We start from the raw sequence: 22817 nt of genomic DNA, 5'->3' as shown, positions 1-22817 counted from the left end.
CCAGTGGTGGTGGCTCGCTTCACGATAGCCCAGGCTCACCTGGAAGGAGGGCACCTCTCCATCCCCAGGCGACACAGCCTGCCAAGGAGCAGGCAGGCTGGCATTGAGGGAGAGCCTGTAGACAGCGGGGTGGCCTTGACTCTTCACTTTAGAGATGTACACGGTGCCCAGGAAATCTATGGACAAATAAAGGATGAAAGAGAGGTGAACTTGACCTTGACTGGCTTCTCCTGACCCTGGAGCAGCCCACCCTCAGCTCTGTCGACTAATGAGCTCAGTCCTGGCCTTGGGCTCATCTCAAAATGCTGGCTGTGCCCCTCTCTACTGGACCAGGCCCATGGCAATAATAGTGGGGGAGGTGGTGGACACAGGATGGAGTAGCAGGGATGGTGGGGGAGGTGGTGGGCACTGGGATGGGGTGGGAGGGATGGTGGGGGAGGTGGTGGGCACAGGAATGGGGTGGGAGGGATGGTGGGGGAGGTGGTGGGCACTGGGATGGGGTGGTAGGGATGGTGGGGGAGGTGGTGGGCACAGGGATGGGGTGGCCCAGATAGCGGAGCTGACAGTGATGAAGGGCATCCTGGTGAAGGTGTGCCAGTGATGGTTCAGGGCTGGTGCTGGGAGTGACAGTGGTAGGACAGAGGTGGTGACAGTGCCATAGGGTGACAGGGACAGACAGAGCTGCCTGATGGGGGATTCATTCCCCCAGTACACTTGTCCCAGCACCCACCTCTGAGGGAAACTCCAGCAGGGATAAGCCAGTGTTTGGGGCCCGGGACGCCTGCCTCTGCCCCTGGACACTCAGGATGGCTTTGGTGCACAGGTAGGGCTTAGGGGGCACCAGAGACCAGGGTGTCGCGGGAGCCTACTGTCCTGGCGGGATGGCAGGTGAGGGCCCCAAATTCACCCCCCATCCCCAGCTCCTCTGCAGTGACCAGGAACACAGAATGTTCATCTTGAAGGAGAATCCAGAAGGAATTTTATCTGCTCCCCTTACAGGGCCCCCAACCCTAGCACCAGGGAGGATTTCCCCACCCTCCACCCGCCGTGCTCACCCTGCAGGGTGGCCTCAGGCCGGCTGGCCCAGGGAACCCCCGAGCCTCGCCTCTTCTTCTCCAGGGACGTCCGGATGTTGTTCTGCAGGCTGTGGGGCTTCTCCTGGAACAGACCTGCCCCGCAACGCCACGTCAAGGACAGCAGGACAGCAGGGCATCCCGGGCTGGGCCCGATGGGCAGAGGCAAGAGGCTGGGATCTGACACAGTCTCAGGAACTGGGGCCCAGGGACTGGAGGGGGTGGGTGTGTGGGGGTCAGAAACTAGGAAGAACTTTTAAAAAATCAAATACCAAACTTTTAGGAATTTTAGGCCCACAGAAAGGCACCATCAGCCTGCCCAGAGAAAAACACTGAAACGCTCCCTGCTCACCCCTCTGTGCCACTCTGCCCCTGCTCGCCCTCTCAGTGCCACTCTGCCCCTGCTCACCCCTCTCTGGCCCTCCCTGCCCCCCTGCTCTTCCCTCTCTGTGCACCGCTCCTCTTATAATGCATTGCATCTCGGTAGCCATCTTAACATATCATTTACGCTCTTGATGGCCATCATATTTTATAATCGCCCATCGCCGATTGCCCATCGGCATAATGCCCATCTTATTGTTGCCCATCTGCTTTATATCGTATCACCGGTGGCCATCTTTATAATGCCTCATGTTGGCCATCTGGCATAATCGTACTCTGGTGGCCATCGCCAGCTGAAATAAATGCCATCTTTATAATGGTGTATCGCCAGTCATAATAAATGCATATCTGGTGGCCATCTTATTTTATAGTAAATTATGGACATCATGGCCGCACCACCTTCCACTCCTGCCCCTCATGCCATCCTGCCCCCCCTGTGCCCTCATCCCTCTCTGTTAACCCATCTTTATGTTGGGCCTCTTGTTCCCTCTGCCCCTCTGTTGCCCATCATATTTATAATCTGTTAGCCATCTTGCATCATGTTCAGTTGGGGATGGAATCGCCACCCGCCCTTGGGTGGAACGTCGATCACTCACATCAATTAACAGGAGTGACTGTTAGGGTGACCCAGGGTCATCAGCTGGCAAACATGTTGGGAGACATATATGCCCGTTTTGCTTCAAGCATTGTGTGTTAGCCCTTTGGGTTTTTTAAATTAGAAATGAGAGAACTGCACCTTCAAAGTTTTAATCCTCACAGCCATCCTGAGGCTGTTCCCATGGACCCCACTTGATGGAGTGGAAAGCAGAGGTAAAGGGACCTGCCCAGAGAGGGACTTGCCTCCCCATTGGGGTCTGGCCTTGCCTGCCCCTTGTAAAGCCGAAGCACTCTGCTGCACTCTGAAGGGGTCCCTCCAAGAGGCAGTTCTCAGAGGAAGAGGTACAGGGAGCAGGGGCTGGGCTCTGGCTGGGGTCCTGGCTGGGGTCTGGCTGGGGTCCTGGCTGAGGTCCTCGCTGGGCTCAGGCTGGGCTGTGGTTGGGGTGCTGGCTGGGCTGTGGCTGGGGTCCTGGCTGGGGTGCTGGCTGGGGTGCTGGCTAGGGTCCTGGCTGGGCTGTGGCTGGGGTGCTGGTTGGGGTCCTGGCTGGACTCTGGCTGGGGTCCTGGTTGGGCTCTGGCTGGGGTGCTGGCTGGTGTCCTGGCTGGACTGTGGCTGGGGTCCTGGCTGGGCTCTGGCTGGGCTCTGGCCTGGTCTTGGCCCCAGATGTTGTCAGGGAGCTTTGGGGTTTGTCCATCTGTGGAAGGGGAGCAGGCCCTTTGGGCAGGCCGGAGGTCTGTGGTGGCGGTGATGATCAGGAGCAATGCCACGTCCTGGCAGTTGGGGAGAGGAGCTGGGGACGTGGCCGGGGCTGGCTCCGAGGTGCGAGGGGCTCTTCCGGTGCCTCTCGGAGCTGCAGTGGATTATCACACATTTGGTTGCCATTGCCAAGGGGAAGGCTAGGTTAATCTCAGCACTGCCCTAATTAAATAAAGGCAATTACAGCAGCCAGCAGATCCGCTCCTGTGAGCTGGAAGCTCTCACCCAGGCATCTTCTCATTTGGTTTCTAACTGCCCTGGCAAAGTGAGATGACCTTGGGTTGACTTTGCCTGCCCCTACCCTGCTCCCCCTCTGTAAAACGCGGCCTGGGCCAGCTACCTCAAAATCAAGGAGCCATCTCTATCTTCCCTCCTGGCTCATTCCCAACTCTCACTCCGTCACCAAGTCCTACGGAAACCGCCTCCTAAAAACCTCTTGACTCCACCACCGCTGCCGTCAGCATGCTGGTCCCAGCGCCACCAACTCTCCTCTAGAATACCCCACCAGCCTCCTACCCAGCCTCCCAGCCAGCTTCCACCCCAGTGCCCCAATCACCTCCACACAGCACCTGGGAGACTCCATCACCCCGCTTCTCCACTTAAACCACGTGACTAGTTTCCAGTGACAATTAGAATAAAATCCAGACCCCTCACTTCAGCCCACCCGCCCTATCCCAGTCCACTGGGCCAGCCTAGCTCCCCAAGGCAGCATCATCAGATTAGTGAGTTATTACGCATCACGGTTAATATCGCCTGGACTCATCATCATCTCCACATCGCTGGCCGCCACATCATCTCATCATCGCCCGTTGAGCATAATATGTTATCCATCTTTCCGGTACCAGGCTGTGACATTACATCTCCACATCGGTACTGTTTGTTGCGGCTATCCTCCGTCATCGCGCGAACAATCATCTTTGTTGCCATCTTCTCATCGGTACCGGTTCAGGCCCATCACATCATCCCCGGTACCGGTGTTGCGCGGCCATCATCTCATCATCGCGCGGTGGCTCATCATCGACATATTTTCTCATCTCGGTGCCAGTTGTTGATACCATCATCATCGTTGCCGATTTCAGTTGCCCGGCGCATCATCATCATCATCGCTTGCATGGTTTCGGTATCATGTTATCATCATCATCGCGCGGTACAGTATCATGTTTTCATCATCATCTGTTGCGGTTCAATGCGGTATGTCATCATCATCATCGCGCGCCGGGGCGGCATCATCGCCATCGGTATCATCTTTTGAGGCCGAATTTCGGCTGGCCATTCACATCTTTCATCACATCATAACGCGGTTGTCATGTTGTTATCATCATCATCGTGCAGTAATTTTCAATCATTCCGTTCGGTTTTGTTTTCGGACGGTTGAACCCATCCAGGGAAGCCTTCCATGATATGGGCCTCTAAGACACCCTAGTCTTCCTCCACCAAAGCTCAGATCACTGTTGACTGATCTCTAGAGGCTGGAATGCCCAGGCTCCCCTGAGCTTGGGAAGCCTGTGCCGCCTGCCCACTGTACCTCCTCAGAGCCAGCATCCAGCAGGCACCCAGCAAGCATCTGTTGAATGAATTGTGGGAACACGGGGGCTCATCGGTGAGTGGGATTTGCCTGAGGTCAGGCATTGATGGGGAGCTTGGATCCTGCATCTCTCAGACCAACAGCCTTTGGGACCCGGACACCTGAGCGGGCCGGGGACGGCCTGGCTGGAAGCCTCACCTGAACAGGTGATGCAGGAGATGCCCTCGGCGCTCAGGTTATACTTGAGGTCCAGCAGCACCTGGATGTTGGTATCAGGCCGGAAAAGGAGCGGGGCCCGACTGGCGGGGCGGAGCCGGCTGGCGAACACCAGGGACAGGATGAGGATGGAGACGAACAGCCCTGTGAGGAGATGGCGCTACACCAGGCGGGGCTGGGCCCAGCTGGTCCATTCCAAGCGGGGCTCCCAAGTGCCAGGAGACAGCTGCTCTGGTTGTGGTGGAGGTGGGGGGGGGTGTCCTAAGGGCATGGGGGAAGGCCCTGCATGCCAGCCCGTGGGCACAGCTTACTGGGGATGGTCCTCCAGGGCCAGGGATCAGTTGCTTTGTGGTGTCCCGTGGGGTTTGACTATAAGCTATAATCTAACACTGCTGGACAAGAAGCGGCCGCCACCTAAGAGTACCTCATAGTTTATGAAGAGCTGGTGCACTACTTGATCTCACACAACCCTGAAATCCTGTTGAAGATGACAATAATAATAGCACTTAACATTCACAGAGCACTTACTACATGCCACGTGCTGGGCTGAGGTCTTTACACATACTCTCCAACTACAGCTGCCTTCCTAGCCACCGTTCTCATCCTCAATTACAGAATAGGAACTGAGCGCTAAACAGACTGGAAAAGCCAAATTCACACAGCTAGGACGCGGCCAAACTGGGACTCAGACTCAAGTGGGGCTAACTCCAGGGCCCATGCGTGGCATGTTCTGTGCTACTGCCCAGTGTGAGTGGCTGGCACACAGCAGGGGCCAATGAGCAACAGCCGCCCGTGACCAGCTTCATTCTGCACAGGAAGGAGTGGGGCGGGTTGGAGAGGGAGAGACCCCAGCCCAGGCCTCTGCCCTGGGGCATCTGCGAGAGGGGGTGGGCTCCCAGTTCCTGTGTGTTTTGGGGGTGGAGCTGCGAGACAGGGGGAGGGGCAGAGGGCCCACTTACCCACAATCACCCAGCGGCTCTTGACGGCTGACCACAGGACCCAGTGGTGCAGCAGCTCCTGCAGCTGCACAATGAGCTGGCCGCGGCTGCCCGTGTTGGAGGCTGGCTGCAGACCCTCGGGGGACACAGACACCAGGGACACGTCTCCCAGCTCCAGTGACACTGCCAGGGCAGAGCAGTGGCCCGTCAAAGCCTGAGTCAAAGCCCACTGTGGTCCATGCTCGTTTCCAGGGAAGCCCAGATGCCTGGTGAGGAAGCCCGCAGGCCTCAGGACCAACTTATCAAGTGTTACTCCCCGGGGAGAGGCAGCGCTGGGTCTCGCTGGGGTCAGCAGGGCAGGCCTGTGCCAGCTCTCACCTGGCTCTTCCTCGACCTCCAGCAAGGGGATGTCATCGTCCAGGTAGGGTATGGGACCCTGGGCGGGGCTGCCTCCAACCTGCTCGGGAGCGGCAAACACGTCTCCGGGGAAGTGCAGGGAGCTCTTGCGGCCGCAATTCTGGTGGCAGCTGTGGAGAGAGTAGGGGACAGCGGTGAGCCAGAGGGTCCTGGGTACCCAGGGAGAGGGGGGCAGGGCCCTGAGGATCAGATGAACCCAGGTATCACAGTGCTGCTGACGTCACACACAGGATGAGCACCCCAGACTTCTGGGAGCTGGTCACCTGGTTTCTTTCTAGTATTGTCTACCCCAGGGCCCTCAGGTGCCAGTCTTCCTCCAGAGAGACAAATGGGGACAGCAGACATTACCCAGCAAGAGGGGATGACAACACACAGTGGCCCAGGCACTAAGGTGATCAAATCAGGGGACTCATTCCTCTGCTGCTGTGTGGCCCAGGGGCTCTGCCACCAACTTAATACTCAGGGGAGCCAGGAGGAGGGAGCAGGGCAGGGCTGAGGGTGTAGCTGCGTGGCCAAGGTCTCAGCCGGAGTGAACACATGAGACACACGGCTCACCCTAGGGACTGGGCACCAGAATAATCCTCATGGCTGATACGAGCGCTGTGTGTGTGGCTAATAGCACTGCCACGTGCCAGCAGTGAGCTGGGAGCCCTGCGTGGATTATCTCACTTAATCCTCATGAGACTCACACACAGGGATCACAGCTGTTTCATAGAAAAGGAAACTGAGATGCAGAGGTGAAGTCACCTGCCCAGGGTTCCACAGCTGCCGAGGGAGGAGGTGAGGCTTGGAGCCCACGTCTGACTGACGGGGAACATGACCGCGCCCAATAGGACCACAGGGGAGACAGCCCCAGGCGGGGCGGCGGCAGAGCGGGGGCTTATTTGGTATCTCTGTAGAGATCAGAAAAAGGTGTCTTTTCCCCACGACGCTGCTTCTATGACATGAAACTGTCATGGAAAATAGTCAAATCTGAGCGCCCATGGTACAGAGAACAGTGTCTCTACCAGGGTACCTGTGTGCAGTGCCAACCCACACCACCACAGCAGAGTCCTGAAGGGAGAGGATGTGAGTGGAGAGAGCTGAGGAGTCCTGCCTCAGGCCCAAGTCTAAGCTCCTCGCTGGGCCCTCCTCTCCCTCCAGCCCCTCCGGGGCTCACCATGGGCAAGTGGACATTGCTGACCACCACTGGCCAAGGCCTTTATCACAATGAGTGGGCCCTGTTCCGAGCCCAGAGCCCCTCCATCCTCCCAGCCCCAGGCAGCCACCCAGGCCTGATTTAACTCCACCACCATCCCCCTCCATCTTCCCGACCACCAGGCCCACGACACCTTTCCCCCTAAACCTCCAGCAGCAACTCTGAACTGACCCGTTCAACTCTGCACACGGCTCACTACATCTACAGACGAGAACCTGAGGACACTCAACATAGTGGCTGAGAGCGTGGGATCTGGAGGCAGAGTTCTTGGGTTTAAATCCAGGCTCTACTGCCTACTAAATGGGTGACCTTGAAAAAGCTACCAAACCTCCCTGAGCCATTGTTTTCTCATCTGTAAAATGGGCACAGCAAGAGAACCCAGCTCCCAGGGTTCTTTGGGAAGTGAACGGTGATGTCATCAGATCTTGGACCAAAGTGCTTTGCTCACTTCCTGGTGACACTGGTGACCCCAAATTGCAATTATTGGATGGAAGTATCTTCTTCTTCCCTGTTCCCTGCCTAGCACAGGACTGGGCATACAGAAGGCTTTTGGAAGAGAGGGTGGTACGCTGAGTGGCTCACAGAGGCCTGTTGTGGATACCTTGCTTGGGAAGAGGCCCCGCCTGACTTACCTGGTCTGGCAGGAGCTCTCCAGCGGTGCCAGGTAGAGGCTCCAGAGGCCCAGGGCTGCAGGCATGGTGACAAGCACGGCCAGCCAGCAGCAGGACACGATGAGAGACATGAACAGGCCAAAGTCGTGGACGGCTGGGATCTGGTGATGGAAAGGAAGAGAGGGATGTGGGGCTGGCTGGACCTGGAGTCAGTGGGCCTGGGTGCCCCCCTGCAGCCAGAGACACTCAGGATCCCAGATCCAGCCCAGACTGAGGCAGTAGGAGGTGGCCCAGGCTGCCAGAATGCCAACCACCAGCCTCACTGGTGGTGACACCAAGGGCTGGTATCAGGGGACAGGGGACACAGCAGCACAGGAAGGATTCACACCTCGAGTGGAGGCTCTTGTCTATCTGCAGCCCACTGCCCGGAACAGAGCCTGGCACAGAGGCAGTGGTCAGTAGCTGTCATTACACGAATGAATGGGGGACAGAGGAAGACACATCCCATTGGACCAAGCCATGTGCTAGTGGGGAGGGGGAGGGAGAGAATTCTGCCACATGAAGGAGGCAGGGACCCTGGGGACTAGGAGCAATGGGTATGTTCCAGAAGTACGACAGGGACCACACAGGGAGGTGCTAGTTGGAAGGAAGCTGTAACCACCAACAGAGCAGCCTGCACTCTGTGAAACACTTTCACCATCATCCTCGCATCTCAGTCCCTGGATAATCCACACATGAGGAAAGCGAGGCTCAGAGAGGTCACACAGCCTGCCCAAGGTCACACAGCAGAAGCTGAACCCAGCTCTGCCTGCCTTCCAGAAGTGATTTCTCTAGAAGGACCTGGATAATCCTAAAGCATCTACTGGTTTCCAGAGGGACTACTCAGCCCAGGTCATAAAGTCTCTCAAAGACTTGGGCCAATTCACTGTCTTCCCACACCAAGAACCCAGCCTGGGCTCAATGCCTTCTCCTAAGCCCCACTCAGAGGCAGCAAGAGGAAGTCAGCGCGAGGGAGGAAAACACAGCCAGAAGCAGGCAGAGTGGGAATGGCCGTGGACTTGGTCAGGCTTCTCACTTATCTGCTGTGTGATCCTGAGGAAGCCACTTTACCTCTCAAGGGTCAAGTTTTTTTTGGAAAATAGGATGGTAATGGTACCTTTGTCAAGTACCATGGTAATGAAGATAAATGAGAAAGAGCTTTGGAAACTGCCAAATGTTCTCCAGGGTGGAAGTAGGATTACTACTACTGAGGATCCCTAATAAATGCCGTCTGGATTATTATAACATTCACACTTGTTAAGTTTGGGTAATGGGTGGTTCGTGACAAAAATGAACTCTAGAGATGAGGCAAGTACCTTGAGGTGAAGGCTATATGGCCACTCAAGCGGTGGTGGGAAGAACAGAGATCAGGGCCTAGGTATGCACGGGCGGGTGGGAGGCCAGGACAGGAATGGAGGGCAGGTCCGCACCTGGGAGAAGACGTTAGCTGCGTAGGCGGCTGCCGTGGTCAGGGAGGTGAAGAAGGTGGCCTTGCCTGCAGTTTGGACGGTGTGGATCATGCGCAGCTGTGGGTCTTCCAGGTGGGTGGCCTGGCGGTAGGTGTTGATGAACACAAAGACGTCGTCCACACCTGTGGGAGGGAGTCCCGGGCCAGGCTCAGCATCATTCTGCTGTCTCCAGGATCAGGCCCCACCTGGCCCTAGACCAAGTCTGAGTGGCCTCCTGGGAGGTCAGGCTGCAGGAGTCCTGCTTCTCAGCTTAGAGTGTGGAGAGACCTCTCTGACTAGCTCCTCCCACCAAGAGTTCAAGCTCCACCCACCACACTCCTTGGCCCCAACCTCACCGTAGGTACCTTCTCCCACATCCTGGCCTCCTTCCCATACTTCCTGGGCCTTTCCCACCATCCTCACTTCCATCCAGCAAATCTTCCTGCTCTCTCCACTCACCCTATGCCAAGGATCTGCCCACCACTCACATTCTTTTTTGTTTGCTTGTTTTTGAGCTAGAGTCTTGCTCAGTCGCCCAGGCTGGAGTGCAGTGGCGCGATCTCGGCTCATTGCAAGCTCCGCCTCCCGGGTTCACACCATTCTCCTGCCTCAGCCTCCCGAGCAGCTGGAACTACAGGCGCCTGCCACCATGCCCGGCTAATTTTTTTTTTTTTTGTATTTTGAGTAGAGATGGATTTCACCATGTTAGCTAGGATGGTCTCGATCTCCTGACCTTGTGATCCACCCACCTCGGCCTCCCAAAGTGCTGGGATTACAGGCGTGAGCCACCGCGCCTGGCCCACCACCCACATTCTAAGCCCGCACTCCAAGGCTCTAGGCCTCAGCAGGAGCTGTGTAGAGCCCCCAGGAAAGCCAGGCTTTGTATCCAGGGAGAAAGGGGATGCGGCAGACTTCCCATGTGGGAGGCGCACTGCCATGGCAACAGAGGCGACTCACCAATGCCCACGATCACGAAGGCAGCCACCCCATTCAGGATGCCCAAGTACTGGATACCAAAGACCACGTGGTACAGGAAGAGGGCCACCAGGCAGCTGAGACCAATGCTGGCAATCCCGAAGAAGGACAGGAACACTGGGCAGGGTAAGAGGCACGAGGGAGAAGGTGGGGGGACCCTCATGGGACACAAGCCCCATTAGAGTCCCTGACCTCAGCTGGGTCCTGTCTCTTCCCCCCAACCCTGGGTACCATTCACGACTCTGTTCCCAGCACAGGCACAGGGCCAGTTCTCAGTTTTCCATGTCCAAAGACGGCACCAGACAGGAGGCCCAAGTGGCAGATGGAGCCATCCCTGAGTAGGTCAGGCTGTCCTCCTCTTTGCAGACTTTACCTCAAGAGCCTTATGAACATCACATATGACCTGGGGCTAGGAACTGTGTCTGGATTTCTGGCACCTTACAGCATCTGGCATATAGTTTGGTGCCCAGTAAATATCTGTTACACGGATGAATATCTTTCCCATTTTGGAAAGTATTACCATTGTTTGTCGGCTTGGGAAGTAGAGTATGCTTACTGTATACAGACAGGAGTAAGCAGCAGCTAGTGTCCACGCTAGCAACTAGCAGCACGCAGAGGTGAAAAAGTGATCAGGGGGCAGAGGGCCGTTGACTTGGGACCCAAAATAGGCTACAAAGTAATCCACAAAGGAATACAATACCCCAGGCTCCCCAACACAAGGCTATCAACGGGAGACAGATGGTCAACAGGCAAAAGGTCCAACTGCGCAGGGGCCCAGGGTAGAGGGTGTGACCCAGGCTGGTACAGCCCAACCTGCCTCCAGGCCTCAGTCTGCGTGCTTGGGGTTGAAAGATGATTTATTTGCATATCCCTGTGTCCTCAGCTCTGACATGCTCGGTTCAAGAGTACTGTGGCATTCTTGAGAAGGCGGGCTCTGGGCAGACAGGAGCACCCTGGGAGGGGAGAAGGGGGCTGGCTTGAGAGAAGCTCTACCTGAGCAGGAGGTGAGGACGTAGACCAGGGCAGCGATGCAGCTGCTGCTGATGAAGGCCAGGAGCATGTCATTGTTGAACGTCCTGCGCACTTCATAGTCAAACAGGTCTGTCCCCCCATAGAGAACCTGGACTTTGCTGGGGGAAAGGAGGATGTGGAGAGAAGAACGACAGGAAGAGGATTAGAGATGGCTGTGAACACGTGGAGGAGGATCAGGAGCTGTCCACTTCACCTGTGACTCTGTACCTCCACTGGACATCAAAATCACCTGGGGGCTTCCAATTATCCTGATGTCCAGGCCAGGCTTCAGACAAACTAGACCAGAACTGCTGGGGTGGGTCTGAATCATCAGTGCTCTTTAACTCTTTCAGGTGATTCAAATGTAGGGTCAAGGTTGAGAACCACTGCTCTACGTAGATCATGATCAGTTATAATCAGCTCTATGTCATCTTCCAATTCTCCACATCTATGGCCAAGTTCTAAATTCAAACTGGCTGCTAAATATTCAGTTTTACACTGCTATTCAATGTGTGCTTAACACAAGTTATTTTTAATTAAAAAAAAATAACATAACCAGGCTGGTCAAACTGTGTCTTAAAATACAAACATAAGTGACATCTGCTTCTGGCCAAGATGGAGTAACAAGATGGAGTCCATATTTATCTTCTCACTGGAACAAAAATGTAAGAAAATGCATGAAACAAGGCAACCAAGGATGATCCCTGAGAGACGAGAAACACAATGAGTCCTATGCTTACCCTGGCTTAGTGCTTTGAGAGTTTCCAGTCCTCAGTGCAGCCATGGGTTATTGGACTCCCCAAAGGAGGCTGAAAATTTTCCAAACTTGATGAAAACTATAAACCCACTGACACAAGAAGCTTCAGCAATGAACCCCAAGCACAAAAAACTACCATGCACATCATAACCAAATTGCTCAAAAATAGTGACCAAAATAAAATCTTAAAAAGCAGCCTGAGAAAAAGACACAGAGGAACAAAGACAAGGCTCACAGCAGGCTTCCCATTAAAAACAGGGCACGTGAGAAGGCAGGGCAGCAACATCCTTTGCAGATAGTGGGAAGAAAGTCAGCCCAGGATTCTATACCCAGCAAAAATACATTTCAAAAACAAAGGCAAAATAGAACACTTTTTTTTAGATAGACAAAAACTGAAATAATTCATCTCCAGTATACCTGCACTAAAAGAGATTTTTAAATTTTTTTTGAGTCAGGGTCTCATTTTGTCACCCAGGCTGGAGTGCAATGGCAAGATCATAGCTCACTATAGCCTCTAACTCCTGTTCTCAAACAATCCTTCCACCTCAGCCTCCTGAGTAGCTAGACTACAGATGCATGCCACCATGCCTGGCCAATTTTTTATTTTTTAGTAGAGATGGTGATAGGGTTTAGCTGTGTCCCCACCCAAATCTCAACTTGAATTGTATCTCCCAGAATTCCCAAGTGTTCTGGGAGGGACCCAGGGAGAGGTAATTGAATCATGGGGGCTGGTTTTTCCCATGCTAGTCTCATGATAGTGAATATGTCTCACAAGATCTGATGGGTTTATCAGGGGTTTCTGCTTTTGCTTTTTCCTCATTTTCTCTTGCTGTCCCCATGTAAGAAGTGTCTTTTGCCTCCTGCCATGATTCTGAGTCCTCCCCAGCCACGTGGAACTGTAAGTCCAATTAAACCTCTTTTTGTTCTCAGTTTCAGTTATGTCTTTATCAGCAGCGTGAAAACAGACTAATACAGTAAATTGGTACCAGCAGAGTGGGGCTCTGCTGAAAAGACACTTGAAAATGTGGAAGCAACTTTGGAACTGGGCAACAGGCAGAGATTGGAACAGTTTGAAGGGCTCTGAAGAAGACAGGAAAATGTAGGAAAGTTTGGAACTTCCTAGAGACTTGTTGAATGACTTTGTGCAAAATGCTGATAGCGATATGGACAATAAAATTCAGGCTGAGGTGGTCACAGATGGAGAGGAGGAACTTGTTGGGAACTGGAGCAAAGGTGACTCTTGTTATGTTTTAGCAAAGTGACTGGTGGCATTTTACCCCTGCCCTAGAGATCTGTGGAACTTTGAACTTGAGAGAGATGATTTAGGGTATCTGGCAGAAGAAATTTCTAAGCAGCAAAGCATTTGAGATGTGACATGGGTGCTGTTAAAGGCGTTCAGTTTTATAAGGGAAGCAGAGCATAAAAGTTTGGAAAATGTGCAGCCTGACTATGCAATAGAAAAGAAAAACCCATTTTCTGGGGAGAAATTCAAGCCAGCTGCAGAAATTTGCATAAGTAGCAAGGAGCCTAATGTTAATCTCCAAGATCATGGGGATTAACATTCTCTGACATGGAGAATTTCACAGAATTTCATGGCAGCCCCTCCCATCACAGGCCTGGAGGCCCAGGAGGAAGAAGTGGCTTCCTGGGCCAGGCGCAGGGTCCCCATGCTGTGTGCAGCCTAGGGACTTGACCTGTGACCTGTGTCCCAGCCACTCCAGCTGTGGCCGAAAGGGACCAATGTACAGCTCAGGCTGTGGCTTCAGAGAGTGGAAGCCCTAAGTTTTGGCAGCTTCCACGTGGTGTTGAGCCTGTGGGTGCAAAGAAGTCAAGAATTGAGATTTGGGAACCTCCACCGACATTTCAGAAGATATATGGAAACGCCTGGATGCCCAGACAAAAGTTTGCTGCAGGGGTGGAGCCCTGATGGAGAACCTCTGCTAGGGGAGTATGGAAGGGAAATGTGGGGTCGAAGCCCTGACAACGAGTCCCTATTGGGCCACTGCCTAGTGGAGCTGTGAGAAGAGGGCCACTGTCCTCCAGACCCCAGAACTGTAGATCCACTGACAGCTTGCACTGTGTGCCTGGAAGAGCCACAGACACTCAATGCCAGCCCATGAAAGCACCCAGTAGGGAGGCTGTACCCTGCAAAGTCACAGGGGCAGAGCTGCCCAAGACCATGGAAACCCACCTATTGCATCAGCGTGACCTGGATGTGAAGATGTGAGACCTGAGTCAATGGAGATCATTTTGGAGCTTTAAAATTTGACTGCCCCGCTGGATTTCAGACTTGCATGGGCCCTGTAACCCCTTTGTTTTGGCCAATTTCTCCCATTTGGAATGGTTGTATTTACCCACTATCTGTACTCCCATTGTATCTAGGAAGTAACTAGCTTGCTTTTGATTTTACAGGCTTATAGGCAGAAGGGACTTGCCTTGTCTCAGATGAGACTTTGGACTGTGGACTTTTGGGTTGATGCTGAAATGAGTTAAGACTTTGGAGAATGTTGGGAAGGCACGATTGATTTTAAAATGTGAGGACATGAGATTTGGAGGGGCCACGGTGGAATGATATGTCTGTGTCCCCACCTAAATCTCAACTTGAATTGCATCTCCCAGAATTCCCATGTGTTGTTAGGGGGACCAAAGAGGAGGTAATTGAATCATGGGGACTGGTCTTTACTGTGCTATTCTCATGGTAGTGAATAAGTCTCACGAGATCTGATGGGTTTATCAGGTGTTTCTGCTCTTGCTTTTTCCTCATTTTCTCTTACTGTCACCATCTAAGAAGTGCCGTTTGCCTCCTGCCATAATTCTGAGTCCTCCCCAGCCATGTGGAACTGTAAGTCCAGTTAAATCTCTTTTTTTTCCTCCCAGTTTCAGGTATGTCTTTAACAGCAGTGTGAAAAGGAACTAATACAGATCGGGTCTCATTATGTTGCCCAGGCTGGTCTTGAACCCCTGGCCTCAAGCAATCTTCCCACTTTGGCCTCCCAAAGTGGGATTATAGGTGTTAGCCACTCTGCTAAGCCTAAGAGAGATGTTAAAGGAAGTCCTTAGGAAGAAGGAAAATGGTAACAGATGGAAATATGGAAATATGGATCTACACAAAGAAACAAAAAGCAATGAAAATAGTAATGACATAAATACATAAAATTTTCTTATTATTTATTTAAATATCTTTAAAAGATAATTGACAGTTTAAACAAAAATAATGTAGTGTGGGGTTTATAATATACATTAAAATAAAATGCATAACCACAAGAACATAAAGGCTAGGAGGGAAGAAATAGTAGTATATTGTTATAAAGCTCTTATACTACATATGAAATGATATATCATTTGAAGATACACTGTGATAATTTAAAGATGTATACTATAAACGCTAAAGCAACTACTAAAAGAGTTACAGCATAAAAGCCAACAAAGGAGATAAAATAGAATCATAAAAAACATTCAATTACTTCAAAAGAGGCAAAATACAGGAAAGGGGAAACAAAGAGCATATGGGACAAATAGAACAAAATATACTTAAGTCTAACCATATTAAACTGTAAATGGCTTAAACACCCCAAGTAAAAGGCAGAAAGTATCAGAGATACTTATTTATTTATTTATTTATTTTATTTATTTATTTATTGAGACGGAGTCTCTCTGTCGCCCAGGCTGGAGTGCAGTGGTGCGATCTCAGCTCACTGCAAGCTCCGTCTCCCGGGTTCACGCCATTCTCCTGTCTCAGCTGCCGAGTAGCTGGGACTACAGGCGTCCGCCACTACGCCAGGCTAATCATTTGTATTTTTTAGTAGAGACAGGTTTCACCATTAGCCAGGTTGGTCTCGATCTTCTGACCTCGTGATCCACCTGCCTCGGCCTTCCAAAGTGCTGGGATTACAGGCGTGAGCCACCCAGAGACCTTTAAAAAAGTCAAGACCTAGCTAACTACAAGAAACCCACTTTAAATATAAAGACACAAATAGGATAAAAGCAAAGGGATAGAAAATGATACACCATGCTAACATGAATCAAAAAATAAGCTGGATTCGTTATATTAATAAAAAATAAGGTAAATTTCAGAGGAAAGAATATAACTAGGGGCAAAGAAGATAATTTCAAAATGATCATCAAAACTACAATCCTAAATGTTTTTATAGCTAATAACAGAGCTTTAAAATACATGAAGTAAAAACTAACAGAACTGAAAAAAGAAATAGACAACTCCCCGATTGTAAATAGATGTTTCAATCTCTCTCTCAATATTGCTAGAAAAATTAGACAGGGCCGGGCGCGGTGGCTCACGCCTGTAATCCCAGCACTTTGGGAGGCCGAGGCGGGCGGATCACAAGGTCAGGAGATCGAGACCACAGTGAAACCCCGTCTCTACTAAAAATACAAAAAATTAGCCGGGCGCGGTGGTGGGCGCCTGTAGTCCCAGCTACTCAGGAGGCTGAGGCAGGAGAATGGCGTGAACCCGGGAGGCGGAGCTTGCAGTGAGCCGAGATCGCGCCACTGCACTCCAGCCTGGGCGACAGCGCGAGACTCCGTCTCAAAAAAAAAAAAAAAAAAAAGAAAAATTAGACAGAAAATCAGTAAGGATATAGAAGACCATGAACAACACAATCAATGAACTTGATTTAATTAAGACTTATAGAACGTTTCACGTAAAAACAGAACTTTTTTTTTCAAGTATACAGGGAACATTCAGCAAGAAAGACCATGTACTGGACCATAAAACAAGACTCAATAAATTCAAAAGAACTTACATCACACAAAGTATGTTCTCTAACCATCATGAAATTAAACTAAAAATCAGCAACAAAAAGCCTGAAAAATTCCCAAATATTTGAAAACTAATTAAGACACTTTTAAGTTATACATGGGTCAAAGAAGAGATCAAAAGGAAAAATAGAAAGTATTTTGAACTGAATGAAATGAAAATAACATATCCAAATTTTGAAATGTGCTAAAATAGTCATACTTAAGGGGAATTTTATAGCATTAAACACCTCTGTTAGGAAAGAAGTTTCAAATCAATGGCCTTAGCTTCTACTTTAAGAAAGTAGTACAAGAGAAAATGAAATGTAACATAATCCAAAGAAAAAAAATCATAAAGATCAGAGCAGAAATCAAGGAACTAGAAAACAGAAAAGCAATGGAGAAAATCAATGAAATGGGTAGCACAATAGGGTAACTACAGTCAATAATAAGTTAATTGTACATTTTAAAATAACTTAAGAGTTTGTAACTTGAAGGATAAATGCTTGAGGGGATGGAGAGCCCATTCTCCACTGATGTGCTTACCTCACATTGCATGCCTCTTTCAAAACATCTCATGCACCCCATAAATATATACACCTACTATGTGCTCACGAAAATAAAAAATAAAAATAAATAAGTCTAATTCTTAGAAAAGAAAATCAACGAAACCAAAAGCTAGTTCTTTGAGATCAATAAAATTGATAAGCTTCTAGCCAGACTGATGATGAAAAAAAAAAAAAAAAAAGAAGACACACAGAAGGTGACATCGCTACAATTTCTACAACCATTAAAAAGATAATAGGGAAATACTATAAATCATTTTATACCAACGAATTTGACAATTCTTTTTTTTTTAAGAGACAGGGTCTCGCTCTGCCACCCAGGCTACAGTGCAGTAGCACAATCATAGTCCACTGCAGCCTCAAACTCCTCGGCTCAAGGGATCCTCCCACCTCAGCCTCCAAAGTAGCGAGGACTACAGGCTAATTTTTGCGTGTTTTTAGAGACAGGGTCTTGCTGTTTCCCTGGCTGGTCTTAAACTCCTGGCCTCAAGGATCCTCCTGCCTCAGCCTTCCAAGTAGCTGGGAATATAGGCATGAACTATGGTACCCTGCTAGCATTCACTGTCTTGATGGTGGTGCGGGGTTCCCAGTGTATACACACATGTCAAAACTAATCAAATTGTAAAGTATGTGCAGTTGGTTGTATGTCAGTTATGCCTCAATAAAGCTGTTAAAAATGTAAACAGGACTTTTAAAAGCCAAGTTGAAAGGATCTCTGGATTATCTACTTTGTTGAATTAAATAGGTTAAGTATCCTTTCATTAGAGTAGAAAATCAATCATTTATTCATTCACACACTAATTTGAAAAGCATTTATAGAGTATCTTCTAGATTCTTGGTCCTGTGCTAGATGCTGATTATAAAAAGACATAGGCCCATACTTTTACTCTCAAGTTGAAAGAAATAGCTCATGGAAGACCAGTATCCTCACCTAAAACTACTAAAATGTCCACTAAAATTCAGAAACTATCTGTGATGACAGTAGAGAGTTGCTGAAGTAATCAGAACTAAAGGGCTAAGACTCCAGAAAGGAAAGAACCTAGGAAAGGTAAGCTGCCCTTCTACAGCCATTTTTACCCTGGAGGCATTTGCTGATTCTAAACATGGGCAGAAGGCTGAAAAACTTGGCTGGGAGTCAGATAAGCTAGCAGAGCTTTGGGCAGACACTTGCAGATCAGCAGAACACATGGCCAGGTTTTCCCTCAGCACTTCTGCAGGAGACTGGGGCTGTGTGGGGCCTGAAGCCAAAAAACCTAAGCAGAAAGCCTCGGAAAAAGCAGAGTGGAATTTTTGTCTTTGTTCTAATTTTTTTAGCAGCTTTGAGAGATAAAAGATTAGAGTTTGGAACCTATCCAGGCAAAGGACTCTGCAGAATACACCAAGCTCTCAGTTGAAAATCCTAGAGAATCTAGGGCAAACTAGAGGTAGACTGAGACTTTCCAGGATTGCGAACCATCCTCAACTGTCAGTGTGGTCACTGCCTGCTTAAGGTGATCAGCCATGACTCTATGTGACTTCTGAAGTGAAGGAAAAATTCTCTCTGGGGGAAATAACATCATATGGACCTCTGTGTGTGTGTGTTTTTCACATAATGTTCATCACTTAATAAAAGTTACACTTTGAGAGGCCAAGGTGGGAGGACCACTTGAGGCCAGGAGTTTGAGACCAGTCTGGGCAACATAGTCAAACGCTGTCTCAAAACAAAAACAAAAACAAAAAATTAGCTGGGCATGATGGCACGTGCCTGTAGACCTAGTTACTCAGGAGGCTGATGGGAGGATTACCTGAGCCCAGGAGTTTCAGGCTGCAGTGAGCTATGATCATGCCACTTCAGACTTAATGACAGAGTGACACCTTGTCTCAAAAAGATAAAAATAAAAAAATAAAAATCACCAGGTATACCCACAGGCAGGAACACATGATCCTAAACCAAGTGAAAGAACAGACTACAGAAACAAATCTGCAGGTTAACCATATATTAAAAGTTGGTAAGAACTTTAAAACACTATAATTAATATGTTTAAGAACAGAGAGGAGAATGTGGACAAAATAAACTAAATGATGAATAAAATAATTGCACCAGTCATTTAGATCTATAACAGATTCAAATGGAAATTTCCAAAAAGGAAAAACAGAACAATAACATTAAAAACTCAATAGACATTAAATGGCAGACTAGAGACAACAAATAGAAAGCAGGATCAGTGAACTAGAATATCTAAACCAAAGCATAGAAAGAAAAATAAAAAAATAAAACCCAGAAAAAAAGCATTGAAAACATATGGGGCTCAGTGAAAAGATCTAACATTTGTGTAATCAGAGTGCAAAAAAGAGGAAACAGAGAACAAGATAGAAGCAAATCTGAAGAGATAATAGCTAGAACATTCTTAAAACTGATTATGGTCATCAACCTACAGCTTCACGAAGCTCTGTGCTCCCAAACAGAACAAACACAAAGAAAACACACCAAGATACGTCACAGTAAGACTGGTGAAAACAAAGACAAAGAAATCTCAAAAGCAGAAAAAAGAGAATTTTTAATGGAGCAACAAAAAAGATTTACTGCCTACTTTTCTACAGAAATGATGGAAGTCAGAAGACAATGGAGTGACATCTTCAGGTAAAGTATTAAAAGAAAATAACTGCCAATTTGTAATTCTATACCAGCAAAAATATGCTTCAAAAATGAAAGTAAAATAAAGATGTCTACTAGGCAAACAAAACAGAGACTCTATCACCAGCAAACCTGTACTGAAAGAAATGCTAGAGTTCTTTAGACACAAGGAAAATGATCCCAGAGGGAAACATGAAATTATACAAAGTAATGAACACCAACAGAAAAGGTAAATATGTGAATAAATATAAAAGAACAGTCTTATGAGGCTTAAGTATTAAGAATTAAAATGCGTGCAACATAAATGCAAAAAATTGAAGCTCAATAAATGCAGTGAACACATTCTAAGATTCTAGTATTAAAAGCAATAAAAGTGATTATTTATATTATTCTGTTATAAGTCAAGGTACATGTTACCATCTCTTGGGTAACCAATAATAGAGTAATTTTAAGAATTTTGTTCACCCAAAAGCACTAAAGTCAAGTCTACAGGATTGTCACCACTAATGGGAGAAAACAGAAAAGAGTGGCTTCTTCCCTAAGGGCAGGGGATTCGCCTCAGCAGCTAAACATCTGGGCAGAGTTAATACTGGTATCTAAAACCATGAAAGTCCTTCTATAGTCAGCACCTCTCAGTTTTCCAACACAGCCAAGTACCTTTCCTTGAGGCATCTCCATTCATTTATTCATTCACTCTCCTAACAAATCCTTACTAAGGGGTACCTGGCCTTGTGCTGGGGCTCGGCCCATAGAAACTGAACCAGAAACAATCCCAGTCTTCAATAAACTCACATTCTATTGAGACAGATAATTAAACCAGACCTCTCTCAAACTTAAATATGCAAACAAATCACCTGAAAATACTGCAGGCCTGGGAGAGAACTTGAGATTCTGCATTTCTAACAAGCCCCAGGTGATGCTGATGTTGTTGATTGGAGGAATGCACTGTGAGTTACAATTGAAAGACAGAGTGAGAAACACTGTGATAAAATTGTAGCTCAGAGGGGTGAAATAGCTTGCTAGAACTCACAATAATTTGAATAACTGGGACAGGACCCAAGATATTATCTGACTCCAAAGTTTGTGTATGCTCTTTCCTGCCTCCCTTAGGGAGAAGAGAGGGGACTATGGAAACAGGTAGCGTCTCAGTCTGATTTATGTTGCTATAAGAGAATACCTGAGACTGGGTAATTTACAAAGAAAAGAGGTTTATTTAGTTCATTGTTCTGCAGGCTGGGAAGTTCAATGGCATGGCATTGGCTTCTGGTGAAGGCTTTTGTGCTGCATCGTAACACGGAGGAAGGTCAAAGGGGGAACAGGCAAAAGGGACCAAACAAGAGGAGGAACCTCACTTTATAACAACCCGCTCTCTTGGAAACTAATCCATTCCCTCGAGTGAGAACTAGCTCACTCCCACAAGATGGCATTCATCTATTTATGAGGGATCCACCCCCATGACCCAAACATCTTCCACTAGGCCCCACCTCTCAACACAGCTGCACTGAGTTTTAGGGGGGACAAAGCATATCCAAACCATAGCAGGTAATCAGCATTTAGTCCAGCCTTTGGCCAATGTTGCCCAAGTTGGATCTTAATAGATGAATAGGAGCTTGCCTGACAAAGAAGTAAGTCAGGGAGAAGGCTCCCAGTGCAGTAACTGGCACAAAAACACAAAGGGTGAGGTCGGGATTTGAATCTCATTCCACTACTGATGAGCTTTAAAATTGTGGATGACTTACCTAATTGCTATGTCTCAGTTTCCTTAACTATAAAATGGAGATCATCATAACAGCACCCACCTCATTGGGTTGGTGTGAGAATTAAATGAGCTGGTATGTATAAAGAGTTTTGAACAGTGTGTGGCACAGAGTAAGTGCTCAATAAACATTAGCTCTGATTATTCCAGCAGTTGCTCAATATAAAGGATGAACAGTGGAAGGAATGAGGGTATTTTGGGCAGAAGGATTCCTCCTGTGCCTGGGACTGGTTTATCAGGGTGGGGACTGGGAAAGCACTGCAGTTATTGCCCAGAAGGACTGCTGCTCTGTTCTGGTGGGGAGGGACCCAGTTGTACTCTGGGGCACACCATCCCAAAGCACCTTCCACCCCAAAGCACTGTCACATCTGTTAGCTCATCTCTTCTTAGTGACTCCAGAGGGCAGCCAGAATCATGCTATCCATTTTAACGATAGGAACACTGACACCCAGAGAAGTGAAGTGACTTGTCCATTACCTCCCTGGGTATTAGAGGCAGGAAGTGTGGTTAATTTTAGGTGTCATTGTGATTGGATTAAGGAATATGGAGAGAACTCATAAAGCATTGCCTCTGGGTGTGTCTGTGTGGGTTTTCCCACACACAGGAGACTGGTATGTGTGTCAGTGGCCAGGGTGGGCACCGCCCAATTGGCTGGGGCCCAGGACAGAACAAAAAGGGCAGAAAGGTGATTTCCTCTCTCTCTCTCTTTCCCCACTGGAGCTGGGACACTCTTCTCCTGCCCTGGACATCAAAACTCCAGGCTCTCTGGCCTTCGGACTCCAGGACTTACGCCAGCAGTCCCTGGGGTCCTCAGGCCTTTGGTCTCGAACCAAGAATTACACCATTAGTTTCCCTAGTTCTGAGGCCTTCAAATTTGGACTGAGCCAGAGTACCAGCATCCAAAGGTCTCCAGCTTGCAGATGGTGTGTCATGGGACTTAGCCTCCATAATTGCATGAGGCAATTCCCCTAATAAATCCCCTCTCACATATCCCTCTGTCTATCTATCCTACTGGTTCCATCCCTCTTGAGAACCCTGACTAATACAGTGAGGAACTCCTTATTCCCTGGCCAATACTCTTTCCAGAAAGACCTCGAGCACCATCTCAGGAGAAAATCAATACCCAAAACCTCCAGGGCAGAGTCTGAGATTTCCTACCTGGCCCAAAGCTGTCATGTTCACTAAC

The 22817-nt window shown here is 48.9% G+C and overlaps 1 protein-coding gene across 2 annotated transcripts in view; it reads right to left on the bottom strand.

Annotated features, from left to right (window-relative positions):
* The window catches only part of DISP3 (dispatched RND transporter family member 3), a 57878-nt gene that overhangs the window by 12537 nt on the left and 22524 nt on the right, over nt 1-22817 (bottom strand). For both annotated transcript variants that reach the window (XM_003891109.3, XM_031664396.1), the window contains exons 4-12: nt 11169-11305; nt 10158-10292; nt 9183-9343; nt 7735-7874; nt 5866-6014; nt 5509-5670; nt 4532-4693; nt 1056-1169; nt 40-176 (exon numbers count right to left, since the gene is read on the bottom strand). In XM_003891109.3, coding sequence (XP_003891158.2) covers nt 40-176; nt 1056-1169; nt 4532-4693; nt 5509-5670; nt 5866-6014; nt 7735-7874; nt 9183-9343; nt 10158-10292; nt 11169-11305 — 1297 coding nt within the window. The remainder of the gene's footprint in view (nt 1-39; nt 177-1055; nt 1170-4531; nt 4694-5508; nt 5671-5865; nt 6015-7734; nt 7875-9182; nt 9344-10157; nt 10293-11168; nt 11306-22817) is intronic.

The sequence above is a fragment of the Papio anubis genome, chromosome 1 (genome assembly GCF_008728515.1).
Source record: "Papio anubis isolate 15944 chromosome 1, Panubis1.0, whole genome shotgun sequence".
Taxonomy (NCBI): domain Eukaryota; kingdom Metazoa; phylum Chordata; class Mammalia; order Primates; family Cercopithecidae; genus Papio; species Papio anubis.
Note: the sequence above shows the minus strand (reverse complement) of the source record. Positions and strands in the feature narration are given on the sequence as shown.